The 17,854-nt window shown below is 40.3% G+C and overlaps 1 protein-coding gene and 1 long non-coding RNA gene across 2 annotated transcripts in view; both read left to right on the forward strand.

The window, feature by feature from the left end:
* The window catches only part of LOC308310198, a 200,911-nt gene that overhangs the window by 173,583 nt on the left and 9,474 nt on the right, over positions 1 to 17,854 (forward strand). The gene's annotated exons all lie outside the window — the stretch shown is intronic.
* stard7 (StAR related lipid transfer domain containing 7) lies at positions 170 to 11,623 on the forward strand. The gene is made up of 8 exons (XM_080756377.1): positions 170 to 1,103; positions 1,257 to 1,414; positions 1,619 to 1,668; positions 3,109 to 3,219; positions 4,423 to 4,505; positions 4,773 to 4,872; positions 4,985 to 5,069; positions 5,641 to 11,623. Exons 1-8 carry the CDS (start codon positions 649 to 651, stop codon positions 5,805 to 5,807), a joined length of 1,209 nt encoding a protein of 402 aa, XP_080612503.1. The 5' UTR covers positions 170 to 648; the 3' UTR covers positions 5,808 to 11,623.

The following is a 17,854-nucleotide window of genomic DNA, read 5'->3' on the forward strand; positions in this document are numbered from 1 at the left end:
TGAAGTGTGAACAGGGCAGGCAAACTTGCTACTATGCGTGCGTGTAGATCGATTCCAAGACAGACTCCCAAAAGCACCAATGAAATTGGTCGTTGAATGACATTCATCCAATGAACGAACTGGTTGTAAAAATGAAGGCGGGCGTATCAACTGAGTGGCGTCACGTGTGTTCATGGGACAGTGGGATTGAGGAGGTCAAACGCCACTGCCAGTGTTTAACAAACGCGAGGCTAGCTGTTGGAAAGCTACAACGAATAAACGCCATATCCGAATGCAGGTCGATAATAAGATGCAATTAATTGCCATAATATAGTTGGAAAGGTAATTGGGACGTCGTATATCGCACGCGTTGGTGGTTGTCAGCTAACGCTAGCTACATGTAGCCACAATATGCTGTAGAACGTGTGCTTGTACAAACCTAGAAAGGCAGCTAAAACTACGGAAGTTGTGTGACATTTTGTTGTTGTTACATTTGTGACAGTTGACAGTTCGTAAACCGTTCTCTCATATTATCATATGTCTTGTGGATATATATTGTGGCAGTGGCGTATCTCTGCAGCACATCGTTTTTTTTAGTTATAGCTGTAGCACTTGGCTTGTTTCGTGCCCATTTATCTATTGACAGTGCGTTGCGTAAACATTATCAACATGTTCCAGTCAATGCCCATGAGGCGTCCGATTTGCGACATCGGTGCGAAGGCGGTGAGATACCACAACAGCGGTGCCTTTGGGAGGAATATCGGCAACGGGGAGCCCGAAAGGGCCGCATGGCTGGGCAAAAGCATGGGCCTGTTGTTGTCATGGCTCCAGAGAGCAGGTGTGGGCGAAGCGGCGGCGAGGGCGTCCTGTAAGAAGAAGAAGCCAGGCTTGCTGTCCATACTCGCCAACCACTGCAGCTTCGTGACCGGCCAAAGGCTCCGACGTGCCTATCAGATCGGGGAGCTCTACTCCAACTTGTACTCTGAGCGAACGAGGTGGACCCTGGTTGGCAGCATATGGCGCAGGCTGCACAGAGAGCACGCCCGCTCGGGCAAACTAGTTGCAGCCCTGGCTGGTGTCTTTCTGTGGGAGAGTGAAAAGATCCAGGATGAAGAAATTCGGAGGTATAATTCAAAAGTAGATTTTTGTGTTCTGATGATTGGTGTGTGTGTGTGGGGGGGGGGGGGGAGGGTGAATAGATCTCAAATATTGGTCTGTGATAACATAACAATTGTGCATTGTATTAATTTGCTTCCGCATTTTAATTTGGTTTTAAGATGTGGACTTGAGCTTCAAGCTTTGGAGGCTGTGAAACAAATAAGCAAGTCCTCGGTGGCAGTAGCAGCAGAACCTGGCTGGGAAATTGTGATGGAGAAAAAAGACTTCAAAGTGTGGAAGCGGCCTATTCCTAACAGCCACTTGTATGAATACAGAGGTCAGCCAACAACCCAGCAGTCTAGAGTGGCATGTGAAACCTGAGTCTTGACATGTGTGTCATGTGTGCATGCATGCAGCTAATGCTATCTGAGTTATTCATCATGTGCTGTTTTGTTTTGGCTAGTCAGACAGAATGTATTGACATTAATGTCAACTGAATGTCAAATAGTACTTTTATGCTTTTCTTTCCATTTTGCCACAGTTTTGGGCTCCTACACTGATGTCACACCAAGACAGTTCTTCAATGTTCAGGTACAGCGCTTTGAAATCTTCATGTGAATGTCAGAAAAGCAATGAATTACTGAAAGAACCTCAAAACTGATGACTCCTCAACCCAAAAGAAAAACAATTTGGGAGGGAAACTAATGCATACAATATGCAAGCAACTTACTCCACAACAGATAATGTTCTGGAGTAAGTTGTTGACAGACTTAAAATGGGGGTTTTGTTTCTGTACATTGCCCCACCATGCTACTCAATCCAGACCCTCACTTAATAATGTTGGCTAATGTCAATCTGTCCTTGATGTTTGTGTGTGACTGTGTTACCTTTCTCCCCACCTCGGGCGTTCTAAGAGCCTTACCTCTTGCCAGGCCGCCCTGTGTAAATAGTAATTTGTTGTGACCTGCTTGGTTAAATAAAGGTTAAAACCTGAGGCATGTCTTTGATTATGTTAGGGATGTTTTGTGAGTGAGTGTTGCCTTGATTTTAATGTAGCCTAATAGTGTATGCGCTATTGCGCTTACTATGAAAACCTGAAAAAACCTGTCCGTTTGTCCGGTCCGTCCGTCATGCCTTGTGAGTCGTGACACGCTCTATAGGTGCTGCCACACTATCTAAAGAGCCGCGCACATTCTCGGCTGCACACAGCAGCTGCGCACAGTTTTTAGACAGCTGGTGGATGGAAAAGAAGCTCCGCGGACGACTTGCGCGACGGCCACATTCCCGGAAGTGCTCTCCTCCACGTCAATTGTCCGCGGAGGTGGAGCTTAATTCCCATCCACCAGCTGTCTAAAAACCAGCTGCGCACACGCCGCACAGCTTCTTCTGTCCGTGGCTGTCAGACGTTTTGCGCTTAGGTGTGGAAAGGGCTTATATATGGCCAATACAGAATTCATTCCATATGTTGATCTGACCTCATCTGACCTAAAAAAAAAACCTGTACTCAAGACACTGCCCCTGCTGCCACCCTTAGATCTCCATATATAGAGCTGACCTGATATTCCATATGTTGCTCTGACCTCATCAAATCCTGTACTCTCAAGACACTGCCCCCGCTGCCACCCTTAGAGCTCCAGACACCCTCCATATATGGCCAGTACAGAATTCATTCCATATGTTGATTCATGGCAAGGAAGGGTGGGACAAATTGATACTGCCAATAACATTAAACAATTCTTGATGTAAAGAATTACATTCGATTGACATTCCAAGCCTTAATGCAGCAAAGCAGCAGAAGCTGAGTTTGTGTCAATACACTGGCCAAATATTACATAACTAACTACATTCAAAACTAAAGTCACATTTGCTAATGGACATCATGCCACTTGCGCTGAAAGACTTTGACCTGTCTTGAATGACTTGAGATAAACTCTGAACTAGAAGTGTAGAATGTAACACTCTAGGTCTGTGCACAAACTGAGTACTATAATAAGCTGCTGTTGTCACGTTTCCCTCCTCCCCTCCCCCCAGTTGGATACAGAGTACAGGAAGAAGTGGGACGCTCTGGTCATCAAGCTTGAGGTGGTAGACCGAGAGGTCAACACGGGCACCGAAGTTGTACACTGGGCCACACACTTCCCTGTAAGTTTCTGTTGCTTGCGATTACATTTCACTCGGAGATAAGAGGCCGACTTAATCAAAGCACCCATAAGAACATAAAATTATAGAAAGTGTAAGTGCCCTCGATGTAAAGAATGAAGTGGATTGGTTTCAACGGGTGTTTTTATTTGAAAACTATGAAAAGATAGAGAATACATACTTTTACAAACATAATATCAAACATTTCACAAAAGCAGTGCATTTGAATTAATCACTTTAGTACAATTCAACAATACAATACTTTATAGTCGATTATAATTCAGTGATTCAATATAAGTAAAGTCATTTCCATAGAAAACCAAGCAGACATAAAGCAAAATGCACCATAACCAAAGTATCATAGACCCAAACAAAACAAACGAAAGTAATTAAGCCCAAAGTAAATAATAAATGAAAACCCAAACAAACTATACCTTGCTCCGCCTATCGAGGGGCTAACAAGCTGTTTGAACGCCACTTGGAACCTTCATTCACCGTCACCCATCATAGGAAATTGTTGCATGTCAACACTGATTACAGCAGGCACTGTGGAAAATATTATAAACTGCTCAGTACACTGAAGCTACACATGTCTGGGTACAACATTTACGGAATTAAAGTGAGAGAGGCATTTCCAACAAACATACTGTGTTGCGCTGCTACGTATACACACGCCGTCTCTCTCTCCTGTCACTGTCTGACTGAGTGTGAATGAAGGGGGGTGAGTGAAGCGAGCGGGTTTAAGTGCGTGCCGGTGCGGTAACAGGACGTTTCAAAATGAGGTAAACCAAACGTACAGGAAGTGTCAAAATAAAAGCATCCCAAAGCAACGTAAATAAACAAATCAACTTCAAACTAAAAATAATTGAAGTTAAAACCAGCAAGTGTCCCCGACACTTACAGAAAGGATCCATTCATAGCGCCACTGTGCTTCCATGTCAAACAGAAGAATTTCTCATTCCATGGGGGGAAATAAAGATGCATTTAGTCCATATAAGTGGTGTTTATTATGATGTCTGTAGAAATAAGTGTCAGACGGGTACCCTAGTAAGTGGTTGTCTACAAACAGAAGTATGTCGCTTATTACCTATGTGTAATCTATATTATTTAATCTATATTTTATATCCATTATAGCCTCATGATCTGCTAAATGCAATTTGTCCACAATACATTTTTACAAGTGAATTTTATGTCTACCCCTGACAGTATCCCTTGTACTCGAGGGACTATGTCTATGTGCGCCGCTATGATGTTGACCTAGAGAACAACCTGATGACCTTGGTATCAAGGTGGGTATTTTATTATATATATTTTGTGGGGGTTTTCTTTACCAATAAAGTTTTTATTCTTTTTTGCTTCCTCTTGACCCCCATGTAAAGCGTCTTTGGGTACTCGGAAAAGCATGTTTGAGATATTATTATTGTTATTATAAAGAGACAAGAATATTGGAATTGGAATTTATAAATAATCACTCTGCATTGTGTATTTGTATCTTTGACATGTGGTGTATATATATATATATATATATATATATATATATTCTGTTTTTGTTACAGAGCTGTTCAGCATCCTCGGGTCCCAGAATCTCAGAACTTTGTCAGAGTCAATTCATACCAGTCAAAGATGGTAATCCGTCCTCACAAGTCCTTTGATGAGGTGGGTGTCTGGGTGATGAATGTTTTAGGATTTTGGTTTGCTTTACATAACGGGTTTGTGTTCTTCAGCTATTGGTGACCTTGTGGTGTTGTGTTTTTGCTTTTCTACACAGAATGGCTTTGATTATCTGCTTACCTACAGCGATGACCCTCAGACGGTCTTTCCTCGTTACTGTGTGAGCTGGATGGTGTCTAGTGGTAAGTTCTTTACACTGGTCTAGTTCTCATATAGGATTCATGCTGTGCGTCTTATGTTAAAAGGACTACTTATTTTAGGAATAACATGAACGGAGAATTAGTGTTCATGGTTCCCTTTAACACATTGTAAATAGTACACACAAACATGTACAACCCCTCGTCAAAACAGAAAAAAGTCTTGGTGTTTCACTTGCAGATGTAGTTCAGGGGATGGTGTATTTGAGGTTTATGTCCTCTCTCCCTCTTATGAATACACATACAATTAAACCTAGAAGTACATAAAGAGTTTCACAGTAGTCCCCTTTCATCTCATTTGTTCTAGTTTTACGTTATATAATGTTAAATAACTACTAGCCAGGTAGCAGTAGGTAACATCAGTGCAGGAAATGAACAATGCTGCTCTGCTTCCGTCTGGCAGAAATGCTTTTTTCCCATTCCTCAGGACAAAAGCAGTTGCGCAATAATTCAGTTCTAATAGGCCTACGTTTCAAGTTACCCACAATCAAGGTTTTTCTCCATTTTACTACATTTTTAGCACTAGTATTCAAACATGTATACCTTTATCTGGTAGGTATGCCTGACTTTTTGGACAAACTACATGCTGCTGCCTTGAGAGCCAAGTTGGAAGTTGGGATCCATGACTATACAGGTGTTATAAAGCCCATCGATGCTACCCGCCAGGAGCGTCTCACTGGGGACAACACACACACAGGAGATCCTGGCCGTATCTATGCTTGAGACTAAAAAGCTCATGGGTTAGTTGTGGTTATGGGGAACATTAAATCAAGTCATAAGCTGCTTGGAAGATACGAAGTCCTGGATAAGTGGTCATAAGAGCAGTGGAACCTATTTGTGACAATATGTGCACCCTTTGTGGGGAAAAAGAAAAGAGACTACTACAAAGAAGTTATTTCATACTGCCTGTCTTGCCACGGTTTTTGCTTTGCCAACTGATATCCTGAAGGGTGACATCTCCCTTCTGCCTCCTTTTACCTGATACTGTAATTACTGGCACCAACCAGCAAGACTGAGCCAAAACACCTTGTTATTGTAAAGTTGCTTTTGCCAAAGCACTTCTGAATTCTCACATTATATACTAGATGTTTCTCACAGTACCTTCTGTTACTCCTATTGATTTGGCACCGTAATGTCTGATGGCAATGTCTTTACTTTTCAAAGGCCAACTCTGCATTTCCCACTAGCAACCTCTGCTGTACAGTCGATACTGTCTACATTCTGATTGGAACTAGATGAATGTAAAGGTAGTGTCTACTGTGTGATTGGAGCTAGCTGAATGCTCAAAGTAATGCAAGTGGCAGTGGAAGTAGCATATATGATGAGTTTAGTGGATTTCTGGACTTCGCAAATACATACTTTATCGTTCCCAAATGCCTAGTCTTGTGTGCTTTAGACATCCCTCCAGGGTTCCTACAAAAGTATGGAATTAGATTTTTGTAATTTCCATGTCTGGATAAGTATGGAAATAAGACAAAAGGAATATTGAAAAATAATTGTTTCCAGACTATTTACTTATAACACACATTCCCCACCAAAATAGTTTAAATAAAATGAGGCTATAACCGCAAGCACGGGAGCAGCGCATGTCCGACATGCGGATGCATGTCGAACTAATGCTCCGTCGGAATTAAATGTGGTCCCCGTATACAGTACAAAAATAATAATTCAGGATTCCAATTCAGAAATGGCAAAAATTGTATACATTGTAGGCACAAAAAATATATTATTTGAAAGCCGATCTACAAGCTCACAATGTAAAGCATTGTGATGTGAGCTTGTAGATTGGCTATTTTCGCCACTTGTCACCATTTCATGGCTAAGGCGTTGGTTAAGTTGTTAATTGATTTCTATAAGCAACAGCACTTGGTTACAATCTATTTGGCAAAACCTAATATATAGATAGAAGATGGAAGATAATTGAACGGTTGGATTTTAAAAGCATTTAGTAACAAACATCTAGATATTTGTACTCGGATGTCAAATATGATGTGACATATCAACAGAGAATTCTGGAAATTATTGTCTGGAAAAGCCATTTTAAACGAAATTTTAAAATGGAAAATGTGTAAGAACCCTGTCCCTCACACGAGCATTACGTACTGTCAATGTACTGTAACTTGGGAACAGATACCATACAGAACTTCTCCGTAAACCTCTCCATAAGATGATAGCCGACCAATTATGGCACAATTAGTGCTACTTTTTAATGACAATGTAGAACAAAATAATGGGAATAATGGGGTAACACTGGTATTTATAAATTATATTTATTGCAATGATTAGCAGCCATTTCTATAATGTGTCCTGTTCAGTCCAAAGTAGATTATGTAAACTAGTTATAACCTCTTTTTCTTTTTTGGCCACAGTGATCTCTTCACATCAGAGCAATGCGATTTAAGTTCAAAATGGTTTCCCTGTAACTAAGTTTTTAAATTGAGTTTGTCTACAAGATTGAACCTTAATAGCTGGTATAAATCAGTTGACTTAAGATCCTCTCTCATGGGTTCCTTCTCTTACAGTATGTGGATGGAACTGTTTTTCTTGTTGGCACATCCCAGATTTTGTGCTGTCCGTCCCAACATATTTGTGGTTTAATTTGCCAGGGTTCATTGACGTAAAGCCTTCCGATGACCAGATAGATAACCAGTTCCTCACCATTAGGGGCATAGTGTCTTGTGGCAACCAACTAAACCTCAAATAACAATAAAATGGTACTAATGCGCTTGGCTTTAGATTTTTCCAGAAATGGAATCTGACCTTGTTTGCTGATAAATGAATGCCCTTTCATGAAAACGTATAGCACTTGAGCAATCAAATAAAACCTTTTGTGATTAATAATTGTCCTACCTCAGCTCAGACACACACACACACACACACACACACACACCTCAGAACTCACCAGTGATTGCTTGATGTATACCCTGATGTTCACAAACAGGCCACAGTCTAATGTAGGCATGGCTTCCTTGTGCAATTGAAAAGGCTTTAAGACGCCTAAATGAATTAGCAGTTATCTGGCTAACTAATTTGAATATCCATATAATAGCCTACATCTTAGAACGTTATTACATCACTCAGTTCACTGTAGTGATGTAATTGCTTCGTTTCATCCTTTCACATTGGGCTACAATGTTATGCATTAATAGATTATGTCTTGAATGCCTACAGATCACCAATGATGTGCTAACATGCTAATGAGAGCTTTGTGTGTTGATGTTGCGAAGTGTATTTGGCATAGTTGTGTCAGCTGAGCTGTGTGGTTCGCTGTATGCATGTGGCAGCATGTGATTGGTCTACTTTTTTACAGGTGGACATATAAAGTGATCTACATCTATACGTAACGTTTGTGACTACACAGGAGTAGACCAACACTGCTGGGCCCTTAAGTGCCATGCCGTTAAGCATAATACATTAAGTTTAGTGTGGTATAAGTTATAACTGTATGTTTATTCCAACTACAGTTATGCTTGTTTGTAACTTTTCCCCATCTGCAACGTTTTGTTTTATTTTTTGTAAGTGTAGGTCCTAGAAGTACATGTAACTAACTTGTTGCTGTTCTAAATAAGAGTTGGCTCTGTATTAATGAATGTCATGAAAACGTGTGATGCCACACATGGGATATCATGTAACATAGTCTAATGGACTACACTGTTTACAGCCTGACAATCTGACAAAGTGTCATGACATTTCTTTTTTGTTTGAAACATTGTCTAGCTTGCATGGACTTCGATTTAATGTCCTTATTAATATATATAATTGCGACTCTTGCGAGTCAGAAGGATCCTACACAAGTGTTAAATATTTAATATATCCCTGTAATGTCTAAAATGTTAGACCTGAGGCTGATAACAAATTGGTGATCCAGGTCTAAATCAGTTAATAGTACCTTCAGTGAATAAAGTGTTGCTACGTTTGTAAAGAAAAGGCCATTCTTCACCGTGGAGTGTTCGAGACTGGGGTTCGATTTCTCTTGTGTTTCCGGCTTGGCTGGACATCCAGTGAACACGATTGGTGTCAGCAGGGTGCAGAACTGGGAGGAGGGATAGTGTGTTCCTCCACTTGTGACTGGTGACTACCGTACATCGGTACATGGGCATTGGAGGAGATATGGGTGTGCACACCTTCCCCAGACCAACATAAGGGACAGTGAAGACTATATAAATATGGGGGAATTGGCAATGACTAAATTCAGCAGAAGAAAAGATAAACATCTTGGTAATAGTGTAAAGTGTGGTTATGGTGGAACGGTATGCTATATTTTCTGCTTCAGGCAGTGCATTCTGGTGTGCCCTTCTTTGTCACTTACTGACAGTTTGCCTCCTGCAGTAGTCACGTTTTTGTCCATATACTTTTGAGCTAGCAGTATAATGTCATTACCAAAACTAATGTTGATTGCATCACAAATGGCATTATTATTGTATAGAAACTGGTTAACTATGAGTTGGAGCAAATGGAACTAACTTAATTTCAATAAACCATTTTCAATTGTATCTTGCTATTTCTGTTTATACTTTCAGTGACTACTGTGTAGTTTCACTTTATAGTTGTATGCTACCCTTATACACACTCCCACAGTGATACGTGGGATTATACCAGTGCAAAACGGTAGCGACATTCCAGTCTAAATGGCTAATCTGTAAAACCTCCAATGTTGAGGTGCATGGGGAAGTGATCAAAAGGGGCATCTGCTTGGAACCCTACCAGCTCTTTGCCTAACTGGCTAGCAATACATTTGTAGCTGCTATAGTATATTTCATTATTTTCACTTTTTGCCTCATGAATACAGTTTCAGTTCGGTATACCAATTTGATCCAATCAGGAGAGAGAACTCACACAATACAGGATGGACAAGTACTCTCTCCTGATTGGCTGAAATTTGGCCACCCACCGGAAAATGTATTTTATGTTTATTAAAGAGCTGGAGAGATGGGGATACCTCCGTTACTGAACACTCTGGTTGCTATCAGACTATAGTGGTTAAACTTTTTAAGTTAACCAAAACTATCACATACCCTACTTAAGTAGCCTACTTTTGCAAATACTTTGAGATCAATGCAAGTCTTTGCCAACATTCAATGAATATTAGACTTTTTGCATGGATTTTTGGTTTCTTGTACCGCCAATAACTGCTTGACTTGAATGTACCGATGCTGGCACCATATAATTTGCATTAATGATGTTCTGTAACTTCTGTCTAGCGCCAATCAACACCCAAGTCTAGGGCTAATATCTAATTGGAATGGGATGTTTTCAATACCTCCATTATCATTTTCATGTGTAGTAGGTTACACCTATGCTTAGATAATTATCATGGTTGCTGTAGATATAGTGTATTACGGTTTAACTCATTCTGATAAAAACCTACTTTTTTTAGTAGAATATACCGTAGAAAGATGAATATAAATGGTAAATGATGCAATTATATAGCGGCGCTTTACATAGATTGTGCATTACATTCACCCATCCACATGCACATTCATACACCGATTGTGGCAGAAGCCATGCAAGGTACCAACTACCAGCCAGCACATCGGGAGCAATTTGGGGTTCAGTGTCTTGAGCCACAGTCGCCCCCTAGACTGTCAGAGTTGTCAGTACTCCAGACGTTTTGTGAAAAGACAGTTCATTACTACGCTTGTTCATCAGCCCATCCGTTAAACTATGATGGACTATTCATAATCGTTTTAAGAGAACTGATTACTAAAGCCATATGTCAACAACACTAGTTGTATATGCAGCCTCTTTATTTTATTTTTAATCATTCTTAAGTGACAAAACAAATATGATCTCAGTAATGATTATAGGGTAATAGGGTATGCATGCAGTCTAGTAGAACCAAGATAACTATATAATAATTTGATCACATCTAGAACACAGACCATCAGTTTATATTTCTTGCGCATTGTCCAGTGTCGTTATGATTGATATTTCAACATTGTCCACATTCTTAACCAATTCTGCGTGGGAACCCCTTTTGGTGTTTTAAGCATTATGTTATGCTTTAGCAGCTATTGAAAAATAGCAGATCTACAAGCTCTTAGCGTGGCACCGAGTGCCGTGCTATGAGCTTGTAGATCTGCTATTTTAGAAAAATCTTGAAAATGTGGTGCAACTCTTTCCATTGGCCTATATATTCTTTCAGAGCTTTTTAACTCAAATCTTTGCTTCTGGGGAGTCCTTGGAACGCCATATTTTCAGATGTTGGTCGGCGGACAATTACATATATTTTTGGGGGTCCTTGACATGAAAATGTTTGAGAACCACTGACAAAGAAACAGGTTTTTCAGAAAACTTGTCAGGATTTAGAAGACATTTGTAGAATCGTCCTCAGGTCTAAATGGGTTTATTAACTCACATTGTTGTAGCATGTGACCTCTATTCTATACAGGCTGAAATTAAAAGCCATAGTTAAAAGCCACTGAACACTTAGTATAATTGATCAGATCCACAAATCTGCCATTTTGATACTAGCCTGCCAGTAGATAACACGGCTTGTAACACGATTTGTATGAAACTCATAAACCCCTCAAGTCTCATCAATCTCCCTGTCCCTGACTTGTTTGTTTCATTCTTGACCTTAATTGAACAGAATATATTCATTGGTGCTAGACATCCACACGGGATATTCAGATCATATTTATTAGGGCCCAGAATCAATAAAATGGTCATATGTTATGTCGTAAGACAAATTTATTAAACATCAGTAAAAAAGAAAATAATAATTAAAAAAAGATGAACACGATTCTGTCTTAAGTTACAGACATCTTAAGAGAATAAATATTACATTTTTGTAAGTGTATAGCAAAAAAGAATATTAGAACCCACAACTTATTAGGCATGCTCCCTTGTTTAATTAAATAAGCATTTTGATCATTTGATCATACAAGTAATGTTTCTCCGGTGTGTTGCAAGTCTTATATACATTTAATAAGATAATTATATAACGAGCCAATTATTTTTTAAATAACCGTTCCACAAACATTTACAATATTTCCAAACAAAGTCATGAATCCATCGATATATCATTGTCCACTATCTGTTTTAGAGCTTGACTACTTCAGACTATGATGACATTCACATTTCACATTTATAGGGGAATGTGTCTATCCTTCATTTAGACCAGTTGGTGGTTCCCAATATAACCCACTCCTCAAAAGGAGATTTTCAACGTACATTTCTAACGGTCAGTTGTGACCTTCAGTACTACAACTGCATCCACAATCTCTACAATCCTTTCTCTAAAGACTGTAAGACTACTTCATTTATTTGGTACATATTGCTCTTGTGCTCTGATTAGATGAATAAACAATTGGCCTAGGATAAAGGTCATCTGAGTTTTCTACAGCAAAACAGCATTGGCATTGGGTTGATAACATAAAAAGGCAGATAACATCAATAAGCAGAGTAGGTAAGTTAGTCAGAAGAAGAATGCTCACAAGCCTCCAAGGTGCTTGGCACAACCATGAACAGAAGATGCACTGCATGGTTAGATCAAGCACAATGGCGTCCTGGGCAAAGCACAGAGCTCTGCTGCTCAGTCAGGCAGCTCATCCATTTTTCTTTCTTTTTTTTTGCATAAACACGTATGAAGAAACTTGCTTTAAGGCTGTAAAACAAAACAATAATGTCTTCTTTCGTGGTTATGTTTGACAGAAATGTAACGAGTATGGTCAAAAAAGGATCAAAAATCACATACGAGTCATATGACAATACTTCCAAAAGACATACACCATATCTGGTATATTATAAGATGACTTTGTTCTCCAGAGTTTGCCCAGTATTCTAAATATCCTCATAACTTTCATTCGTAGCCCAATATGAGAGTTGGTCCAAGTCCATAGGTGTGAAGGAGGAGTTATCGCAATGCGGTCGAGCAAAAAGATACCACCACCTTACACTGGGGAAGTGTTCGCAGTACAGTGCGTCTAGGACCATTTGCGAAATAAAAAAAGGATTAGTCATAGGTCACTCTCACTGCGGAAAAATAGGCACCACCCTTCCTGCGCACAAACTGCGTCAAACCACGCCCTCTCGTCTTTCGCACCCTATTTTGCCAGATGTTTTTGTATGAAAAAATTAAGAGTTGGTCAGTTTTATCATGCAAATAATATAGAATATTCAAAATTCTGATGGAATGGTTTAACTCGAGCCATAAGGATGGACTTCTTGATCAAATTAGTACGCCATCAGTGCATTGGGCATTTCTTCCCCGGCAATCGATGGAAATAGAATTTCGGTGAAATATAATGGTCGTCTTATTGAAAACCCAGAGATTCTTAGGGAATACAGTTGCCCACTGCCCAGTATAATTCTTCTGATAGCCTTGCAAAAAGAGTCTTTGTGTCTAATCACTCAAATGGACTAAATAATAACAGTTAAATCTATACCACTGTAGTCCATCTTTTGATATTTGAGATCTAATCTGAACACAGACAAAACCACTCCTGACATATCCTTCTCCTAACCATGTTAACGGTCACTGGACTCAATGTCAAGAGTCAGACCCAGGATGCTATCAGTTGAAAGAGCTATAAGGGAAGTCCCTTGAAAAGGTTTGGCAATCTTGTTACTGCCATTCATTTCTAGATCCCCGGGGACATCTTGTTAAAATGAGAAGGCATGGTGTGATAATCAACTTAAATCTTTGGCAACTGAGCCACTTTGTGGGATGAATTAGATAAATATGCATATACCACACAAAGGAAGTCTAGATTTGTTGTGGCACAAAGGGATTCATGGATCATTAGTGGAAAGAAGTACAAAAATGGAATGTGTTGGTGAAAATGGACAGTTTCCTTTTTTGGGGTAATGGAGGATGTTTCAGGATGATGCGTGAACTAATAGAATGGTATTATGGGGTTTTACACATGGACACACGGTTATGTTCTCTTACCTCAGTTTCTTTCCTTTTTTGACGGATCTCCAAAATTTGAAGTTTGTATTTTTAGCTCATGCTCAAACTTGTAGATCTTACCATTCATTACACCCTCCAGATCATGCAGTCAGAATCCTTCAGTTCGCTGGGGTACTTTGTCCATTGGTCTAAAAAGTGCCTGACTGAAAAAAAAAACTCAAATACATTCAACCAAAATTTGGTTGACAGATATTGGATGATTTTGTACATGTTCCTGTGACTAAAAATCACACATACCATCCCAAGAAAGCATTAATGTAAGGCAAACACATTTGAACCATACCTTAATTCAGTCTATGACACACTCCAACTGGTGTCTTTGGAAAGTCACTTCCACACACCTAGTCTCTCCAGACAGAAACTGGACTTGGTGCGAAGTGTGCACCATGGTGGAGCAGATTCAAAAGCGGTGAAAAAGTGTGGATGCTCTGAGCTTCTTCTCGGGGATCCACCAGCTTCCTCTATTTGAGACAGACTGTCCTGACTGCGTCTTCTCCGGAACCCTCAAAGTCTCTACCCTCCGCCCCTCTTTGAAGTTAGGAGGGGGTTGGTCATTTTCTCTTGGGATAGGTGGACAGGCAAGAAGTACTTTGACTGGGTGGGATTGGCCTCAGGTTTGGGGCGGGGGGGTTCTGGTTCCGCATTTCATAAATATTAATACAGAGTCCTCCCTCTCCAAAGCAGCAGATTCTTTAATTTCGTTAGAGGGGGAAGTGCTTTATTCACTTAATGGCTTTTATTAGTGTGCGGTCTTCAACTCTTTCATTAGCTAAAGTGCTGCTATAATTTACAGGGGGAAAGGAGGTGGGGGAGAGGCGGGGTCTGAGCAGTGTTGGTCCTGTTGCCACTGGACAGACATACAGTACACTACTCTCAACCACTGCAGCTTTTCCTGAAATCAGGCATTCTGTCTCAAAGATAAATGCAGACTATTGCATCAAATGCATTGTAGATAGCATCCTCTTACCATTATAGTGTTGAGGTAAGTGCTGACAGTGTGTCGTCTTTCTTCCACTCTTAGGATTAACTCAAATGATTGCAAATGTAAATCAAAATGTCCATATGTGAATTAGATAGATTTGTATATACATAGAAATGCATGGTATAAATATTATCAACTATTAACTGCATACAATGAGGAGCCAATGAGCATAAATGTTCATCGGATGTTTGCAGAAAATAAAATCACTACATGATGTGAAGTTATTTAAAAAAAGATCTGACTCAACACAGTGAAAGACATGTCTTTTTTTTGTTATATCGGCTGGAAATGCAGATATAATATCCCCTGCATAATTATACGCATAACAGTTTATAGTCCATGGGGAATAAATAAATTGTCACTGATCAATTTAACCATTGTGGCTGATATTCTAGAAACATACATTTTCTTTTGCTCATGGGTCACTTTGATCATGTCCATTTACTATATTATATGGGTTAGGGTTAATATGACTAGGAGTGTCAGCATAAAAAGTGCCACATGAGCACCCTATTAATTGCAATGCTGTTTAAATCCTTTCGACCTTCAGATGGTGTTAAACGGCTTGCAAAAGTGTACCTATGCTATGTATTCTGTATAATATTCTATTTTGTATACTTGTTCTGTTTTGGATTGATTAAACACATTGCAGTGAAATTCCCAGCCTGACCATGTAACATTTCTCTCCTTCATGTATGGCGGTGCCCTCTGGAATGACTGACACAGATAACACAGCCATCCTCATTCAGACCAGCTATTCACAACGAGACGGAACCGTTATAAGACCGATTTACACTTTGACGCATGACGGTGTCGTGGGGCCAAAAATAGCTTATCTACCTGTTCACGCCTTGAATCCAAGCACGTAGATCTTATATTTTTGGCGCTCAACTTTGCCGTACGACGGAAGACATAAGCATTACAATGTTGCAGAGAAAAGTCGCAGTGGTCTGAATCACCCTTAAAGCCCACAGTGGCTTCAGATGCTATTCATTTTGCACCACGGGTCCTGGCTAGTTGTGAACAGCTGGACTCGGATGTCCCCAGACTGTGTCTGAGTGAATGAACTGATTAACCTGAGTGACCGTCCCCCACTAGAGAGAGGGGCTGGGCTGGGCTACCACTCTACAGCCTGAGTGACTGCCTCCATCATCAATGTCATATAAATCACTATGGCAGACCATGGAGGCTGGTAGTAGTAGTAGACAGGCGTTTCAAATGAAGCCTTGTCTCTGAGCCAGTGAGATGACCAGACTCTTGCCCAGTATTCAGGCATTTCTGGGCCAGAGGCAAGACTAGTATCTACTCACCTGATGAAAATGGTGACTTATCTCTTCCGCATACTATAGCCTTCTGTCAAACCACACTTTTCATTAACCACTTAAACCATATATTCCATTGACGAGGGTCAATGAAATATATTGTCTTTATCCCCCACTTAAAAAAGCACATCTACAAAATCAAATGCACATTGGGACGTTGAGCTTGTAGATGTGCGATTTTATGCCCAGAATAGGGATGCTTGGGTCCAAGCTCATGGTTAAATCATCTTCAGAAATGGAAAATGACAAAATCTTGCCTGGCTATCCTTGGTTTAAAGGGCTAGACCACTTTTGTAAAGGTTTGGGTTGGGTAAGGGTTGTGTAGTTAGTTACCTTGCCATGAACTCCAAAAGTCTGCAAGAAATCTAAAATAATTGCTCCATTGATTAGAAATTGATTCAACAAGAAGTTGACCGTTTAAAAAAAATAGTACTGGATTTGGTGATGTTACTTCTATATTGTCATAATCAAGTTTGTTTGCGTTCATTTATCGACTGAAATAACTCCTTGAGCCTCTTTACTGTAGGCTACAATATAAGTCCATAGGGAGCATTTTGAATTATTATTTATTTTTTTGTAATGTTTTTTTGTGGCTTTCGCCTTCATTTTATATGAGTCGAACCCGCGGCACACTGCCAGACTGGATTACCAACCAAGGTTGGTACCTTGCACATCATCATGCCACGTTCCTATGTCGCGCATCTTCACATCTTACTGTCTCGTTCCTATGATCCAGCACTATAAATATTCCCTGTCTGTCTAATAAACTTTGTGAATCTATGGTGTGATACTGCCTCTGTGTCTCATCATTGGTTCTCCCGGGCCCGTCTCCGTACCAACAGAGGTACTTCAACTGGATCATCACACCCCACCCAGCCTACACACACTACCAGCCTGTTCAGAGCCAGACCGGGTCCATTTAAAGATCACAACACTTGCATCTTTTAAAACAGGCCTGAAACTCCAGGTGGGAGGGAGAGGAAATGAAAAACCCAGATTAGTAGCAGAGTGACTCAGAACCTCAGCCTGATGGCCTAAAAAGTATAATGTTTCCCCCAAGTATAGGGAATTCCCTTTGGCTTAGTGGTTAAGATGTTGGATTTCCAATGCGGGAGACCCGGGTTTGATTTCCAGATGTTACATTGGTGCTGTGACCCGGATCGGGTTTCCCCATGGGATTGATTGATTGAAAATTGTATTATTACTTGCGCAAGCAGGGCGCGAAAGTACTTCGATCGGCTGGGTATACGTCGGTGTAATATTAGACGTCTGTTAGACCAAAAAATGCTCAGTGGGAAAGTACGTTTCAAAATTGGTATAAGGTCAATAGGGGGTATGTATCGGCTGGGTATGTTGGTGTCCTCCACCAATAAGGGACCACCATTCTTGGTGACGTAACTAGGGTACATTTCAAGGTTGGTATAAGGTCAATTACGGGTCTAAAATATTTAGAATAGCAGAGAGCTCTAGGACTCAGAGCAGCAGTCGTACCCAGACAGCAGAGAGCTCTAGAACTCAGAGCAACAGTCGTACCAGCAGTGGTGAGCGC

The sequence above is a fragment of the Protomyctophum bolini genome (assembly GCF_963924005.1).
Source record: "Protomyctophum bolini genome assembly, chromosome: 22".
In the NCBI taxonomy this organism is placed as follows: Eukaryota; Metazoa; Chordata; class Actinopteri; order Myctophiformes; family Myctophidae; genus Protomyctophum; species Protomyctophum bolini.